This window comes from Musa acuminata, chromosome BXJ2-2 (genome assembly GCF_036884655.1).
Source record: "Musa acuminata AAA Group cultivar baxijiao chromosome BXJ2-2, Cavendish_Baxijiao_AAA, whole genome shotgun sequence".
NCBI lineage: Eukaryota > Viridiplantae > Streptophyta > Magnoliopsida > Zingiberales > Musaceae > Musa > Musa acuminata.
In genome coordinates, this window is record NC_088339.1 from 20366173 (window position 1) to 20380857 (window position 14685).

The 14685-nt window shown below is 39.1% G+C and overlaps 3 protein-coding genes across 7 annotated transcripts; all 3 read right to left on the reverse strand.

Moving 5' to 3' along the window:
* Window positions 1-894: 894 nt before the first annotated feature.
* On the reverse strand, window positions 895-6414 carry LOC135583734 (agamous-like MADS-box protein AGL65). 3 transcript variants are annotated; one of them, XM_065095157.1, is made up of 11 exons: window positions 5815-6413; window positions 5280-5339; window positions 5167-5185; window positions 4970-5034; window positions 4865-4880; window positions 4703-4764; window positions 3485-3581; window positions 3277-3321; window positions 3057-3178; window positions 2395-2731; window positions 895-1321 (listed from the first exon to the last, which is right to left on the reverse strand). In XM_065095157.1, the coding sequence occupies exons 1-11, from the start codon at window positions 5997-5999 to the stop codon at window positions 1310-1312; spliced, it is 1020 nt and encodes a 339-aa protein (XP_064951229.1). In that variant the 5' UTR covers window positions 6000-6413; the 3' UTR covers window positions 895-1309. The 3 variants fall into 3 exon arrangements, with proteins under 3 accessions (XP_064951229.1, XP_064951228.1, XP_064951230.1); XM_065095156.1 differs by having other exon boundaries at window positions 3057-3184; XM_065095158.1 differs by lacking the exon at window positions 2395-2731 and having other exon boundaries at window positions 3057-3184; window positions 5815-6414.
* Window positions 6415-6994: 580 nt separating this feature from the next.
* LOC103969344 (putative pentatricopeptide repeat-containing protein At3g16890, mitochondrial) lies at window positions 6995-11012 on the reverse strand. 3 transcript variants are annotated; one of them, XM_009382847.3, is made up of 3 exons: window positions 8416-11012; window positions 8159-8289; window positions 6995-7482 (listed from the first exon to the last, which is right to left on the reverse strand). In XM_009382847.3, the coding sequence occupies exon 1, from the start codon at window positions 10910-10912 to the stop codon at window positions 8717-8719; it is 2196 nt and encodes a 731-aa protein (XP_009381122.2). In that variant the 5' UTR covers window positions 10913-11012; the 3' UTR covers window positions 6995-7482; window positions 8159-8289; window positions 8416-8716. The 3 variants fall into 3 exon arrangements, with proteins under 3 accessions (XP_009381122.2, XP_064951233.1, XP_064951232.1); XM_065095161.1 differs by having other exon boundaries at window positions 6995-7508; XM_065095160.1 differs by having other exon boundaries at window positions 6995-7508; window positions 8159-11012.
* A 447-nt stretch (window positions 11013-11459) lies between these two features.
* LOC135605273 (GTP-binding protein SAR1A-like) lies at window positions 11460-14229 on the reverse strand. The gene is made up of 3 exons (XM_065095162.1): window positions 13839-14229; window positions 13621-13752; window positions 11460-11992 (listed from the first exon to the last, which is right to left on the reverse strand). The coding sequence occupies exons 1-3, from the start codon at window positions 13965-13967 to the stop codon at window positions 11672-11674; spliced, it is 582 nt and encodes a 193-aa protein (XP_064951234.1). The 5' UTR covers window positions 13968-14229; the 3' UTR covers window positions 11460-11671.
* Window positions 14230-14685: the final 456 nt, after the last annotated feature.

Sequence of the window (14685 nt, forward strand, 5' to 3'; positions counted from 1 at the left end):
GTTTCTGTTGTTAAAAATATTGTAAGATTTATCAGTACGAGTTGATTTTTATTTTAATTTATCACTGGAAGTATAAGGATTTTAATATAATCATAAAAATGAAGTGTTAAAAGATAATTAATTATAGAAATTAATATATAATCATCACACATTAAAAGTCAACTCACTGAAGAGTTTATGTTATTATTATTATTATTATTATTATTATTATTTTGTTTTAAGCATTAATTACATCATCTCTATTAATTTTTTTTTCCTAAAGGAAGACAAAATCAAGCCGTTTACTGGCAAAGCAACCACGAAAGTTAATGGGGGCAATTGCATACCGAAACACCATTAAGTGTTAATGATTGATACACTACTGGTATACAAAATTATGAACTTTATTTCAAATCATGAAAGCTTAAAACTATCTTAGTATGAGCTGAAGAGTGATGATTTTAAGATCAGCTAATAGATGCTTATTGTTGATGGTTCCAAGACTCACACAAACCTTCCAGATGATGGTTTCATTCAGGGCTTTAAACCAAACTAACTCTTGAAGGAGTGCATCTTTGAATACATACAAACATGGATTGATCTACTACTCAGTGAATCAGAAACAGGACTTTATAACAATTATAATATTGACATGTCAAACTTGCTCAGGACTTTCTTTTCATCTTTATGGCTGATTTGGAAGGATAGCTGACCTCATGTTTTTATAACAATTATAATGATCCTGCTACATTAGCAATCACTCTCTAAAATAAACATGAACAGGATCCCCTGGCTGTTGTATTTGTTCTTGCCATGAATCATCTCAGGCTTGGCAAACTACAAATGTGCATGATGTCCCAAGGGATCCACCCAAGAATACATTCTTTACAATGTAACTTGGTTCGTAACAGCAGCTTTTGAGTAAAGTTGATCCTCATTTACAGTTTATAGTTACACCTGGAGAAGAAGAGGCAGTCTGAGTGAATGTACAGTGTTTACAAAGGAAAATTTACAAGAGGAAGAAGACCTCCTCATCTACCAACAACCTAAACATACTTGAATAGCTGGCCAGCCCGAGGATCATCAACAACAACTATGGAATATGAACTACAAGGAGGATATTTTTCCTGTAACAGGCATACACAACAACCACAATATACAATTCGATCTTGCATTGTCGATTGACTGTGGAGAGCATCACGTGAAGGGGATTAACATAATGAAGACTCCTGCCATCTGCCACTTCATTGAGGAAGACAGATCGAAGGATAGGAGTCCAGGAATGCTCTCCTCCAACAACAGGTGTGGGTTAATGATCCAGCACTTTGGTCTAGTCATGTTGCTGCAAAATTAGGTTCAGCATAACAACAGTTAAGTCTTCAAAGTAGTGACAGGCTGATGCTCATTAAAGCAGGTGAAACATGAATAAATCATTTTAGGAAATGCTCATTAAAGCAGGTAAAACATGAATAAATCAATTTAGGAAACACGGAAGCTAGAAGACTTGTCAGTACATTCACAAACCCCGGCTTGTTCTATGCACGACGGTCTGTGAGACTCGAGAGCCCTATTTCAAGAAGACATAAGCAGGCAATGGGGATTCACACACTACTACATGATGACATCAGAGTTTAAATAAAATTTAATCGAAGTTGAAGCACATCAAGTAATCCAAGTATGTGTCAACTGTCAAGCCTCCGTTATATTATAGATATATCAATGTTTCTATTTAAATTACTGATAAACAAAGCAGAGCGTATATAAAAACCAAAGGCAATGGAAGATACAATTCTCATATATCAGTAGGATCAGACCACTGGAAGTCCTGACATTGCAAAAATAAATATAATTCACCATGCATTAGTGTAATCCCATCGTTTGAAGCTACAATTTTACCAGTTATAATATGAATAATAATAACGATAGTAGAAGATAATTTGTTTACTGGTTCTTTAATATATTTTATTTTTGGACACAAGAAGAGGATTAGGCATACAAAAGAAAGGAGTGTGGAGCTTCCAACAGCAGAATGTAAAACTGAATGAAAGAATATAAATTAGGTGTACTGGTTGACAGTAGAGATGTCCTAATAAATTCTAACTTATCTGTCTCACACTTGGTGCACAAATAATGCCTACCATTCACTTTGCACATCATGAAAAATCACAATCCAGACTAGAAATGTCCCAAGTCCCAAAGGCTGTCATGATCCAAGAACCAACACTTACAATAAGGGGTGCAGGGCACGCTTCTTAGACTATGGTGCATGGCAAGCCCTGGAACCCTTTTATGAGTGTTGATACTTGGGACCGAACAAAACCTTAAAACATAGTTGCCAATGTTTCTGGTTGCAATTGTAATTACTGTTACAATTATGGTATTGTAAGAAAGATATAAAGATCTTCAAAAACTCACTTGGGTGTATGACTGCTCGTCATACATTGAAACACCACATGTTGCAGATGTGGAAGCCCAATTCTGGAAGCTAGCATCAAAGTGATTCACTTGGTAATCTATAGTGCTTTCCTGTAAACTATTTTCTGCATCAGGTTTGAATGTTCTTTCACTGACCAAATTCTGACAGTAGGACTGGTAAGGATACTGTCCTCCTAGCTGTAGCCTTAAACATGCATTTGGGCTATATTCATGCAAGGATCCCTCTTGTACTTGCTCATTGGCATCTGTCTGTTCACCCGTGCTGAAGTAAGCATTACAATTTTGAAGAGGTGTGTCTGCTGAGCATCCAATATCTCTAGAAAACAAAAATATCACACCAATCATTGTATAAGAATTTGGACAACTCTGGACTTTACTCGAATCAAGTGAAGCTGGAAGCTCATGGTGATGATATACATGTAGTTAAAGGTTTAAACTACCACTTTTCAGGATAAATGGGTCAGTTCAGTTGCTAGTGGCCCTACAATGTGACGAAAGTTAGTGCAATAAAATTGACTTCCTAGGTTAGGATTAGGCAAATAAAAATAGAACAAAGAATATAAAACTAATTGTATCTCAGAAATAACAACAATCACTTAATAAATGAATAATGATACAAAGCAATTATATTGCCTTCTCACCTCTGAGATAGCAAATTAGAATCTTGTGGAAGCATCAATTGCTGGCCATCATTGTTATGAAGCCATGATACTGGTGAGGCTCCTTGCCCATAGTTAAATCCCGAGTGTAGATGTATGTCATTCTGGAACTACAAAAGTTCATCAGCTTGTTTTCGTTAATGAATATACATGCAATTTACCCTTCCATAGGGCAACGAATGACCACAAAAAGTCATCTTACCTGGCCACAACAGTCCACAGAAATAAGTTGCCTTCCAAAGTTCTCCTGTCAAAACAAAGAAAGCGAAGCACTTATAATGGGAAAACTAAAATAGCACATGAATATAAGAGTAGATGTTATGTGATTTATGTCCTGACCAACAGATACCATTACATTAACTAATTAAAAATTACAATCATGCATCAATAATTCCAAAATGTGTTGTTACCTTATGTGCCTGGATTCTGCTGAGAGATTCCTTGAGAGATTGTTCCATAGCCCTAATATGGTCTATGTCACTAATTTCATCTGGGTCAGCCCAATAACTGAAAAGGAAAAACGAAAAAATGTTAAATGCATAATGAGCTAGATTAGCTAATTCAATCCTAAACTTGTCTTCCAGCAGCATTTCTTATTATATTACTTGAGAAATGACCAGAAGAACTTGTATGCACATCATCTTTTAGTTTACAATTTTTTGATAGGAAACCAAGTTTGCAGACATAGCAAATTGTAGATCAATACCTAATATGAATGGCATGCAATCATCCATATGAACAAACAAATGTCATTCAATAAATAAAAAGACTTGGAAAAGCCAGTTCTGCAGTTGCTGCTTCTAAGTTCATTAGGATCCTGGTCAGGCAACTGCCATAACAATGATCTTAAAGAAATTGTTTAATCATACATGATACACCACGCAGAAAGAAATTGTTTGGTCTTAAAGAATATCTTCTAAATTTTACAACTTAAGGACAACAACAATGGGCAAAGACAGGTATACTTCTGCTTCTGTCTATGATTCCTTTTCTAATACCCAACCTCTCATCGCAGCCTCTAGCTTTGAATCCTTTTCAGGTATAACATAGAACTCATAGATCCAACTACTTGAAGTGAGCTAATGGAATCACTAAAGGTAAAGAGTGATGTCCCACACCACCTGCTTAATGCATCAAGATGAGACCATTAAACTGCTCAAAGCACAACTGTCTTTGAGGCAGTCTATCTGAATTTATACTATTTTTTTTCTTCCTAAGTTGAGATTATGAGATCAGTGCCATTCTTTATTTTAGAATACTTCTCAAACAAGCTATATCTCCATGGGATATCTTTAAGTTGACCATTATATCCATTAAAAGTGGCTTTCTAAATTTAAGGAAAGGTCATGAGAAACAGAACTCATTCTCTTGATCAGCATGGCTCATTCTAAAATGACTAACCCACATCAGCAGGATATTCCATCAACAATTTTATTATTCCTTGACAGTGGAGAAAACTTGCTGCAGCACATTTTTCAGACTTGCATAACTAAAGCATCTGCAACTTACCACTATGAAAAACACAGTATATCATGTTTAAAACAAAAAAGTAACTACTCCACGGCATCTGATTTGAGTAATGTGAAAAATAGAGAAAAAAATGATAATCGAGAACAAAAGTATAGCACCTTAATCTTTTTTGTACATCTAATAGTTGACCATGCAATGAACCTAGGTAACTAGCCAGCTCCTGCATTAGGAGTTTTAACAAATAACCGGAATATCAAAAAGTGTTACAGGTATACTAATTGAAAATGATGATGCAGTGGGAATTGTGATATGATAAGTACCTCAACTGTCTGGGTGCTGCAAAGAAAAGAAAAGAAAAGAAAAGAAGAACATAAGAAACTTGGAACAGTTTGCAACATATCCCAATTATACAAAATCACAGGTACCTTGGACCAAGGAATTCTTGAATATTAACATCATGGTCCAACTTCTTGAATGTCTTCTTGAGAGCCTAGAAGAAAGGGACATAAGTTTTGGAAAGCATGTAACAATGATCCTCAGTTGCTTGAATTTGAAACCATCTAACAAAGATGGAATGATCATACTCATATACTGATTACTGCAGAATGATGAACAAACTTACTTCAAGGCTCTCCAACTTTCTGTTAAAATTGCAAAAGAAAGAAGGGTGACATCAAAAGGGCATATAATCTGTATAAAAAACAGATCCAAAAGCCAATGAGGATTGCAGCAGACCTTTTTGCCCTTTCTTGTTGGGATACTTGAGAAAACCTAGCAACAACTTCCTCAATGTTGCTGTTAGACAAAAGAAAAAGAAACTGAGTAGAAGTTCTTGTAAAGAAAAAGTAAATTGTGGGAGGCTAATTCAACTATTATCTTTTTCAAAGGTCACCATTGTATATAACAGAAAGATGGTTCTGCAACATCTATTTCCCTCTTGCAACTAATATGCATCCTTCCTCCTGACTAATCTAATCTATACAAACAAATGGTAATGCCTAAGTAGACTCTAAAATTCCACCCTCACTAATCAAAGGTCAAGATGACCCCTTCCTCTTTCCTTTGCCCACGAACGGTCATCCGCAGAACTAAACGATATATTTAACCAAAGAGCTCCATTAAATGATTAGGCATCATCGAACAAAGAAGCATTCAGCACCAATCCGGCAACGAAGCGCATGATTCTCAAATGTGGAACCAAAGAGATTCTGTTAAATGAATTAGTCAGCTGCATGCTCATGAAGGATGACCAAGAACAAGGAATTAGTACCTGCGATCTCCAACACATACTGTGGGCTTCCCATTAGGCGCGAACATGAGGAGGACAAGGTCAATGTCGCACAAGATCGATAGCTCCTTCGCTTTCTTCATCACCCCCGCTTTCCTCTTCGAGTAGGTAACCTGCCGGCTGCTGCTGTTCTCCAGTCTCTTTATCTTCAGTTTCACCCTCCCCATCGAACCCCTTACAGGCTTCTCCCCCTTCGGACGAAGAAGGCTGTCGACCTTTGGCCCCAATCCCCTCCCAGTGGTTGTCAAATCGTACAAAGCTTCGACCTTTGGCCCCAAAAATCTCCAGAAGCAATCAAGAGGAGGCGAAAATTGGAGCCCCAACAGAGATGGCAGCCACAGAACAACAAGAATCAAAAATCAAAATCAAAATCGACAATGATCCAGCGAATTCGCGGACTTCCCTCCCAAGAAGCGATTTTTATGCCTATTAATTCACGTCGTCGAAGGATCGGATTGCAATCCAGTGGAAGGGAGGGAGCGGAAAGCCAGGGTATAACGATTTGGAGAGCGAGGGAGGGAGATGAAAGAGCGGGAGGTAAGGGACAGCGAGTCCGTCCAACCGAAGCCGCTTCCCTAGGAAATCTCCGAGGTCGGTTACCTCGCCGAAACGGACCGACCCGGGCGTCCCTCCTTGGGCCGGGTTTTTTTTTCTAATTAGACCGGTTCTTTTTTGCAATGGTGAATTTTGGGCTAATTACCAATCAACCCTCGCGGTATCACTCACTATATACCATTATTCTCAAACATTATATAATATATATATATATATATATATATGTCACTATTATTAATCTCTACCATTGGCATAGGAACGTCGAAATTTCAATTTAACATTAATATTCACTAAAAAAAATTAAGAAAACATGAAGGGTCAATAAAAATAATAAATGATATTTTAGGTAGTCAGCTAATTGGAAGAACCAAATCCTAGTTATCAATTTTCTTCACACATTGTCTCAAACAAAATCTCCACTCTTTCATCACATTTGATTATACTATTTTGCACATCTGCACTATCTGCATACTAAAAGACACTTTGAAGAATGCAAATGATACAAGCAGCCTCATATGCTGCCCCCTCCCCTGTCAACAGAAGGGATGGCATGCAATTTTGCACTGGCCTGCCTGAATTTTTTCTACATTTAAAAAGATTGCAAAACTAATCACCAAGAAGAAAGTTTACCAGCATAAAGCTTATTAATCATGACAACCATGTCCAGTGACTGGCAAAAAAAATGCAATCACCTAAGAAAGTGATGCAACAGCCAAGAATTACATCCTGCATCACCTCAAACAATTTTCTTTCAGTGTTGTATACAAGTGTATTCGAACTCTGTTTCAGCTCCTTATCTGTAAGAACAGCATGTAATTTCAGTGTTCGACGACAAGACATCAAAATAGGTACAGAATGAACAAGTATCGAGTAGCATGTTGCATCTTAGGTCTCTTCTTCCCTGCTGCACTGTGAATCCATCTTTTGCGTGGGGAGATCATGAGTCACAAAGATCGATCATGTTGTATTTCAAGTCGGGATTCATGTAAGCATGAGAACAAAGTTCATATATAGGAATGCCAACGAGTGACGGGTCCTCACAAGGGCAGAATCCAAGTTCTTGACAACTGTGTGTCAGCGAAGCACCAGTTGGCCCTGTTGGATGAAGTCCACCACAAATTCTGTTGAAAGAAATGCCACAACAAGAGAGGTGCTAGTAAATTTTAATTTAATCTCACATTGAAAGCGACGGAAGAATATGACTACATAGGGCTAACTAGACATATGAGAGTTCTGTTTATTTCTTTAGTTTGCTCAGTAAAGCTACCCAGACCTTATTCTTAAAAGTTTTTCCATGCCGACCTGCAACTCATCAAAACAAAAGCACAAAAATCCAGAAACATGGCAAATAAATATGCTTTATAGTACTCGTTATGGAATTGTCACAAGCATACGCCTGTAACATAGGTTTTATTTTTGTTGTCAAAAGCAACTGTAAGTCCTAAGAACTCCAATCTAAGTATCACAACTAAAAAAACTACAGCTATTTCTTAGTGCAACTAAATTTCTCCTCATTAACTAGGCCCAGGTAGTTAGCTAAACCTTTTAATACATCATAATGAACTGAACAACAAGATCAATTAATATCAAATTTTGACAATAGAAAGAAAATCCAGATTTTGACATATGAAATTGATTTGACTGAATGTCCATTTTGCAATGGGACGTCATTCAGATTTTCTCATAGCAAGTTATTCAGAAGCAAAACGACTAAACAAAAAAAATCAGAAAACAGAAATATTAAACATAGTTTGAGTAACTGAATACACACCTTGGAAAAAAGGCAAAGAAGAAGCCCGCTATCAGGATTTCATGGAGAGAGACCCTTCAAACATCATCATCCAAGTTTCCAACAGTTCTTGCCTCCGCATTAAAAGTTTATATGCAACCGTGCCCTCACTCCTAAATACAAATAAGACAAATACAAGCTTTCATTTAGTTTACTCAACTGCAATCACTGAAAAGGGTAGATATGCAAAAGTACAGCTGAGGCCAAGTAATGAGGATATCCAAATGCCATTACAAAACCTGCAAAGTATTTATGCCTGAAATTGGAGGCAGAAAACACTCCATCCCTCAATCAAATGCAGGATATTTTCTGGTAATGCACCATACCATTACTTCTCTAAAAATGAGGATATCCAAAGGCCATTACAATTATGCAAAAGTGTCACAGCAGAGGCCAAGTAATAAAATAGCTGGCAGCAGGACAGCATCTCGTTGCAATCTCTAATAGACTTGAACCAATCAATACTCATCTCCTTGTCCAAGTAAAATGACCAACAAAGAACTGTTGCCATCAAAAAGCCATGGTATGAATAAATTAAACTCAACTGTTGACAACTCTGCCAACATTTTCAGGTTCAATTTTCATGGAAGAAGGGGAACTCAGATAAATTCCTTTCCTTTCACATTTACTGATAAACTCCTGGGCCTCTGTTAAATGGCCCATACAAAGAAGGGAATCAACGATGGAGCCATATGAATAAGAATTTGGAGTGATGCCATTGAGCTCCATTACGTGTAAAGTTTCTTTGGCTTCTTCAATTTTCCGTGCATCACATAAAGCTCTGATGAAAGCATTGTAAGTATAGATATCTGGAACGACCCCAAATCTCAACATATCATTAAAAATGTTTTGTGCTCTCTCAAGCTTTTTCATCCTACAAAAACTCAAAATGAGGGCATTAAAAGAAAAAATGTCTGGAACAATGCCTTCTGATTTCATCCTTTTAAAAAGCACCATTGACTTGTGTACATTACCAACTTCACAAAGAGAACGGATTAGTATATTGTATGTGATGGCATTTGGGGAGACACCCCATTTTACCATCTCGATAAAACAATCAAAAGCATCATTCATTTGATGCACCTCACAAAGTCCATCAATTATGGTGCTAAAAGTAACAACATCAGGCTTAAGTCCATGCTCCAAAAGCATCTTTACAATATTCCTTGCCATATTTACATCCCCAGCCTTAGAAAAGCCAGTAATCAGTGTATTGAAGGTAATGAGATTTGGAAGAAAACCCTTAGCATGCATCTTTTCCAAAGTTTCCATCGCCTTATCCATCATTTTGGATTTAACAAAGCAATCGATCAATGTATTGTAGGATACTACACTACATAGACATCCATCCACCATCATCTGCTTCAGATATTGATCAGCCTCCATTATGAGTCCTTCCTTCAACATAGACTTGACGATAATGATGTATGTACTAAATCCAGGCTTGCCACCTCTTTTAACAAACTCATCCAACATTTTGCATGCTTCAGTCAATCTCAAGCTCTTCAAGGCGCAAGCCACAACTACACCAAAAGTTAAAGTATCCATACAATAGCCCCTTTCACTCATTCTGTCCATGAACTCCCTAGCCTCAGTTGCCATATTATTCTTTGAGAGGCAATGGAGCATAGTGCTACAAGCATGTTCTTGCAGCACTGATTCTCTTTCTAAGAACCCACTTATAATCTCATATGCCATCCGTGATTCCAAATATCGGAATGCACCATGAATCAATGATCGAAAGGTGGCTTCATTAGGTGCTACATTTCTCTTTCTCATCGTCTCAATCACCCGAAATGCCTCTTCTACCCTCTTGGCATTAAAGAAGCCATCTACCAGCATCGTGTACGTGAACACATTCGGCAAACACCCTGAATTTTCCATCTGCTTCAACAACCGAAGCGCTTCATCAACGATACCATGCTTGCAGACTCCATGAATGAGAGCATTGTATGTGAAACGATCAGGCAAGCAATTATCGGAAGGCATCTGTTGGAATTTGAAATAAGCCAAATCAAGTGAATTCGCTCTAACCAACGATTCGATGACCGAGTTGTAGACTCTCGTCGTCGGCCTAAAACCCAATATCGGCAACTGGCCGAAGACCTCATTCACATACTTTGCGAGCCCTAATCGTCCCCAGCTGGAGATAAGGATGCACAAGATGTCCTCTGTGATTCGACATCCACACCTTCTGATCTCATTCAGTAGGTCTACCGACAACACTACCGGACCTTTCCTCCAGAGCGCATCGATCAACACCATCCGCACCGACCGATCGTGCGCCAACTTCTCATCGAAATTAGAAACCCAGACGTAGAACTTAAACGAGGACAACGGTTCTTCCAGATTTTGGAGAAGGCTGACGACAACTCGGGAGCTCGCACATGGCGCATAGCGTTGGAACTCAGAGTTGAGCAACAAGAACCAATCTTTCTGGCATAGAATCGCCGAGACGCGAGCTGGGTCGAGGGTTCTCTCGGCCGTCTGCCTGACCGAGGTGGAAAGGAGCGAGTTCGTTGGGGACCGAATGACGCCATGAAAGGATCCGGATTTCGAAGGAGCGATCTGAGACTGGCCTGGGAGGCGGTAGCGGGGAGCGTTGCGCTGAGATTGGCAGCCGTCGTTGCTGGGAGTGGACCCTGTGGGGTTCCTCGCCTTGAGAAGAGTCTGCGCAGGGGACAAAAACTTGTTGGAGAGAGAGCTGCGGAGATTCGGAGAAGGAAATCGTCTCATGAGCAGCGAGTGATATCCTTCGCCGTCCCAAGCAACCTCGATGGCTCGGAGATGGGAAGCGCCTGCGAACTGGTAGGTCAGCGGAGCCTTTGAGAAGAAAGCGCGGCCGGCGGGCCGAAACACACAAAGATCGCTGCCCATTTATTCTGAGCCCAATATGGGGCAGTTGGGCTCGGGAATCGGGCCCGACGAAATCTACAGTAAAGACGCGTGTACTAAAAAAAGAAAGCGTAAAGCATGTGGGATGGGTCGTATGGCTTGTCGTTGAGGAGGTGACACACAACAAGATCAGGTGGGATCGGCAGCCCCATTTCAAGACGCAGCAAAATGTTTGATACATCTAAACATACACATTGTTCATTAAGATGACATAATCTAAAAATGAGTTAATTATAATGAAATATACCATATTTATCCCATCTAAAACGGGGTGCAAACCAAGCACTAGAATTAGATGGTCCTGTAAACAAGAAAGGAGTAACCACATGGAAAAACCAACCAGATTTTAGATCATTAACCCTCCCTCGTATAAATAATTTGAGAAACGAACCAAAACATCAACCAGATTTTTAGGATCACAATATCCTGTTTTGCACCAGTGTTCCATGGTCCTTTAAAATAAGAGTCTAAACACAACAGAACAGATAACACGAGAGTGAGAGTTCCAACCACAACTAAGAATCCGAGAACCATGGGGCAGGTAGAGCGTTCGAGTTCTTATGGTTTAGACCACCACATGGCATCAAAGGCGCAATCCTACTACTTGATGTATTGGGAAACCCACTTGAAGCCATCGCCGTAGCCCATCTTGCGCACGATGCTGCACATGAAGACCTCAAGGGGGCGGACGTTGGAGTCTGTGAGATTCACCTTGCCCTTTCCGGTTGTGAAGTTGTTCAGGCCTAGATGGAACCTCAACTCGTCCTCTGATGCTGCATATGGAATGTCGATTTTGTTGCCCAGGATGAGGAAGGGGACATTTGCCAAGGAATCATCAGAGAGAAGTGCATCCAGTTCCTTCTTTGACTCTGCAAACCTCTCCTTGTCATTTGCGTCCACCAGGTATACCACTGCATCCACCTAATCAGACAACAGCCAAAATACACCATTTATAATAATTTACAAAAGGACCTAGAGAAGAAGCTCGTCAAAATCATAAAAGGAAATACGAGTACGCACAAACTATCTACAAATATTGCAACTAAACAACAGAACAGTTTCCCAACTTCACAAGATCATTGTAACTCTGAAAATGTCATGCAAGAAACCAGAGCTAGAGATACTGACAAGCTTAACGAACCAAGCAGGTGCATCATCAGATCAGGAATTTAAGCATGGCTGCAGGCCTGCAGTTCCAACTATATATGGCATCACAGTATATGCAACTAGCTTGGCTAGTTCTAGTTGATTATGAAATTGATACAGAGTGTAGGAAGTACAGCAGAAATTTGATGGTGATGCATAACGATAACAAACATAATATGTAGTCTGCGTAATGGTCAAGATGCAATTTTCTGAATATGTAAGACAAAGAAGAATATAGAAGAAACATGTAACAAGAACCTAAGACTTGATAGTATTACCTGGATTACATGTACATAGGCAAATGTGTAGGGACGTATAGTGTAGCCCTTATATTAGTGAAGAATGAAGAATATATTCAAGGAAAAACTAATATACTCCTTAAACTGAAAGAGACTGATGCCATGCAGAATTTGATAGTGCATCAATATGCTTTTTACAAATCTAATAGCAGGTCTGATTTCCCAATTGTTTTTGCTCGCTGGCATTGACAGGAAGTGCTCACCCAGAAGTACCTCGGATGACTAGGACCAGTCACATAATGAATTTGGCCAGAAGTTTTCGAACAGGACTTATGAAACACCTCTTGGCTTAGGCATATTGTTGGAACCTGGAACCCAGCGCAAAGTCTGTGGAGACAAGAAGAACACCATGGCACCACTGGCTCCTAAGGGTTATGAACCCTGCCTGTCCAACAATCAATGAGAATTGACCAATGTTCCTTTCACTTGTATGGATCAATGAATGGTTCCCTTATTACGTTTATGGAATAGAAGGAATAGATCAATAGAAGCTAGACCAATAAAAACAACATTCTTTCAAATGTTAAATTTAGATCAATGAAAACAAATCCGTAAGGTAATTATCTGCCTCCGTGTTGTTTGGAAAATAGTCTAATGCTGTCAATTTGCATTGTTAAGTTAATCAACACTTAGGACCAGTTGGTAGAATCAATTGGTTGTCAGATTAAAACATGGAACAGTATAATCGAAAAGGAGTCATTCGCCAAATAGCTGAATCTCTACCAAATTAACTTGCATCATAGGCCCCATGAAAGCACTATCAGATTTTGAAATGGTTGTGTGATCTATATATTCGTATTGCATTTCTTTTCTGCCAAGACAATATCATCTTCACGAAACCCATTCTCACGACACTCATAAAACTCCACCCTCTAAATTTCAACAACATCTACTGTAATGGAACACAACTGAAGTGAGCAACTAGGCCAATCAGAATTGTACATCTCCTGGTGTGGATGAGATTTAACTATCAGAAAAGAAAGACCTTAAAACAACCTTCTCCTAGTGAGAAATAAAGGATAATGAAAAGGACAGATAAATGCTTTAAACAGGACATTGTCACGCAATAATATGCAAGACAAACATATTGAAAAAGTGACAGACCTTAGCGTAGTAATCCTTCCAGACACGTCGTGCGATCTGATGGCCTCCCAGATCGAAAGCCTTGAACTTGATCTTCCCGATGCTCAGCTCCTCCGACGTCGGATACTGCGTCGGCTGGTGCTGAACTAATCTCTGCATTCAAACAAACAAATCCAACCAACAAGCCCTCAGATCAACTGATTAAGCAAAATCGAAAAGAAAGTCGTGAAGGAACCGACCTCATCCTTGAGCATATGAAGCAGCGTGGTCTTCCCAGCGTTATCGAGTCCCAAGAACAAGATCTTGGCCTCCTTCTGCCACAGACCAAGGGAGGCGAGGACCCCGTAGAACCAATCTACGAGAAACATAGCGGCCGGGGAGGATTTCGACAAGGCAGAAGGACCAGATCTATCGAATCAAGGCGCGATCTCGTCGGGATCCCGCCGAAGAGATCAGATCCGGCGGACGGGATCGGTTCCGAGTCCGAGATCTGGGAGCGGAACGCCGAAAGGGATCAATGCGCCTTTGATGGGACGAGAGAAGAGACGAAATGGAACCCTAATTAGGGAAGGTAAGCTTGGAATCAGAGGAAAGGGGGAGGAGAAGGTGAAGCGCGGACGGTCGCCTCCACGGTCGCGAACAGAGTATATATTAGTTTATTTCGGGCATCTTTGTAGTTTCTGAGTTGGATGCGGGTTATCGGGTCGACGGGTCATGGGATCCATGCATTGCTACTTATTATTTTATTACGAGTAAATTATATTATATTATATTATATATATATATATATATTTTTTTTTTTTTTTCAAAAGTACCCCTCTTTTATTTTTCTCAAATAATAACTCTAATTTTAAAATACTCAAAATACCCATTAAAAATATTTTCATCAATTTTATTTGCTCATCAATAATAACACTTATAATATCTTATTGATATACTAAAAACACTACAAATGTTATTGAAAAATGACTTCATATCATATCTCTTTATTTTTTAGATTATAGTTAATCTGAGTTGGGTTAGAAATCTATTTATATCATTTATAAGATTTTCAAGTACATTTTATAGCTATGGCCAATTCATTGT

Excerpts from the sequence above, each read along its gene's own strand:
- LOC135583734 (XM_065095156.1), bottom strand. The coding sequence starts at position 5,999 with ATGGGGAGGGTGAAACTGAAGATAAAGAGACTGGAGAACAGCAGCAGC. Across the intron at positions 3,322-3,484 it reads GCAGAATCCAGGCACATAAG|GAGAACTTTGGAAGGCAACT; the intron begins GTAACAACACAT and ends TTGTTTTGACAG. Across the intron at positions 3,185-3,276 it reads CTGTGGACTGTTGTGGCCAG|TTCCAGAATGACATACATCT; the intron begins GTAAGATGACTT and ends GAACTTTTGTAG.
- LOC103969344 (XM_009382847.3), bottom strand. The coding sequence starts at position 10,912 with ATGAGACGATTTCCTTCTCCGAATCTCCGCAGCTCTCTCTCCAACAAG.
- LOC135605273 (XM_065095162.1), bottom strand. The coding sequence starts at position 13,967 with ATGTTTCTCGTAGATTGGTTCTACGGGGTCCTCGCCTCCCTTGGTCTG. Across the intron at positions 13,753-13,838 it reads TTCATATGCTCAAGGATGAG|AGATTAGTTCAGCACCAGCC; the intron begins GTCGGTTCCTTC and ends GTTTGAATGCAG. Across the intron at positions 11,993-13,620 it reads GGAAGGATTACTACGCTAAG|GTGGATGCAGTGGTATACCT; the intron begins GTCTGTCACTTT and ends TTGTCTGATTAG.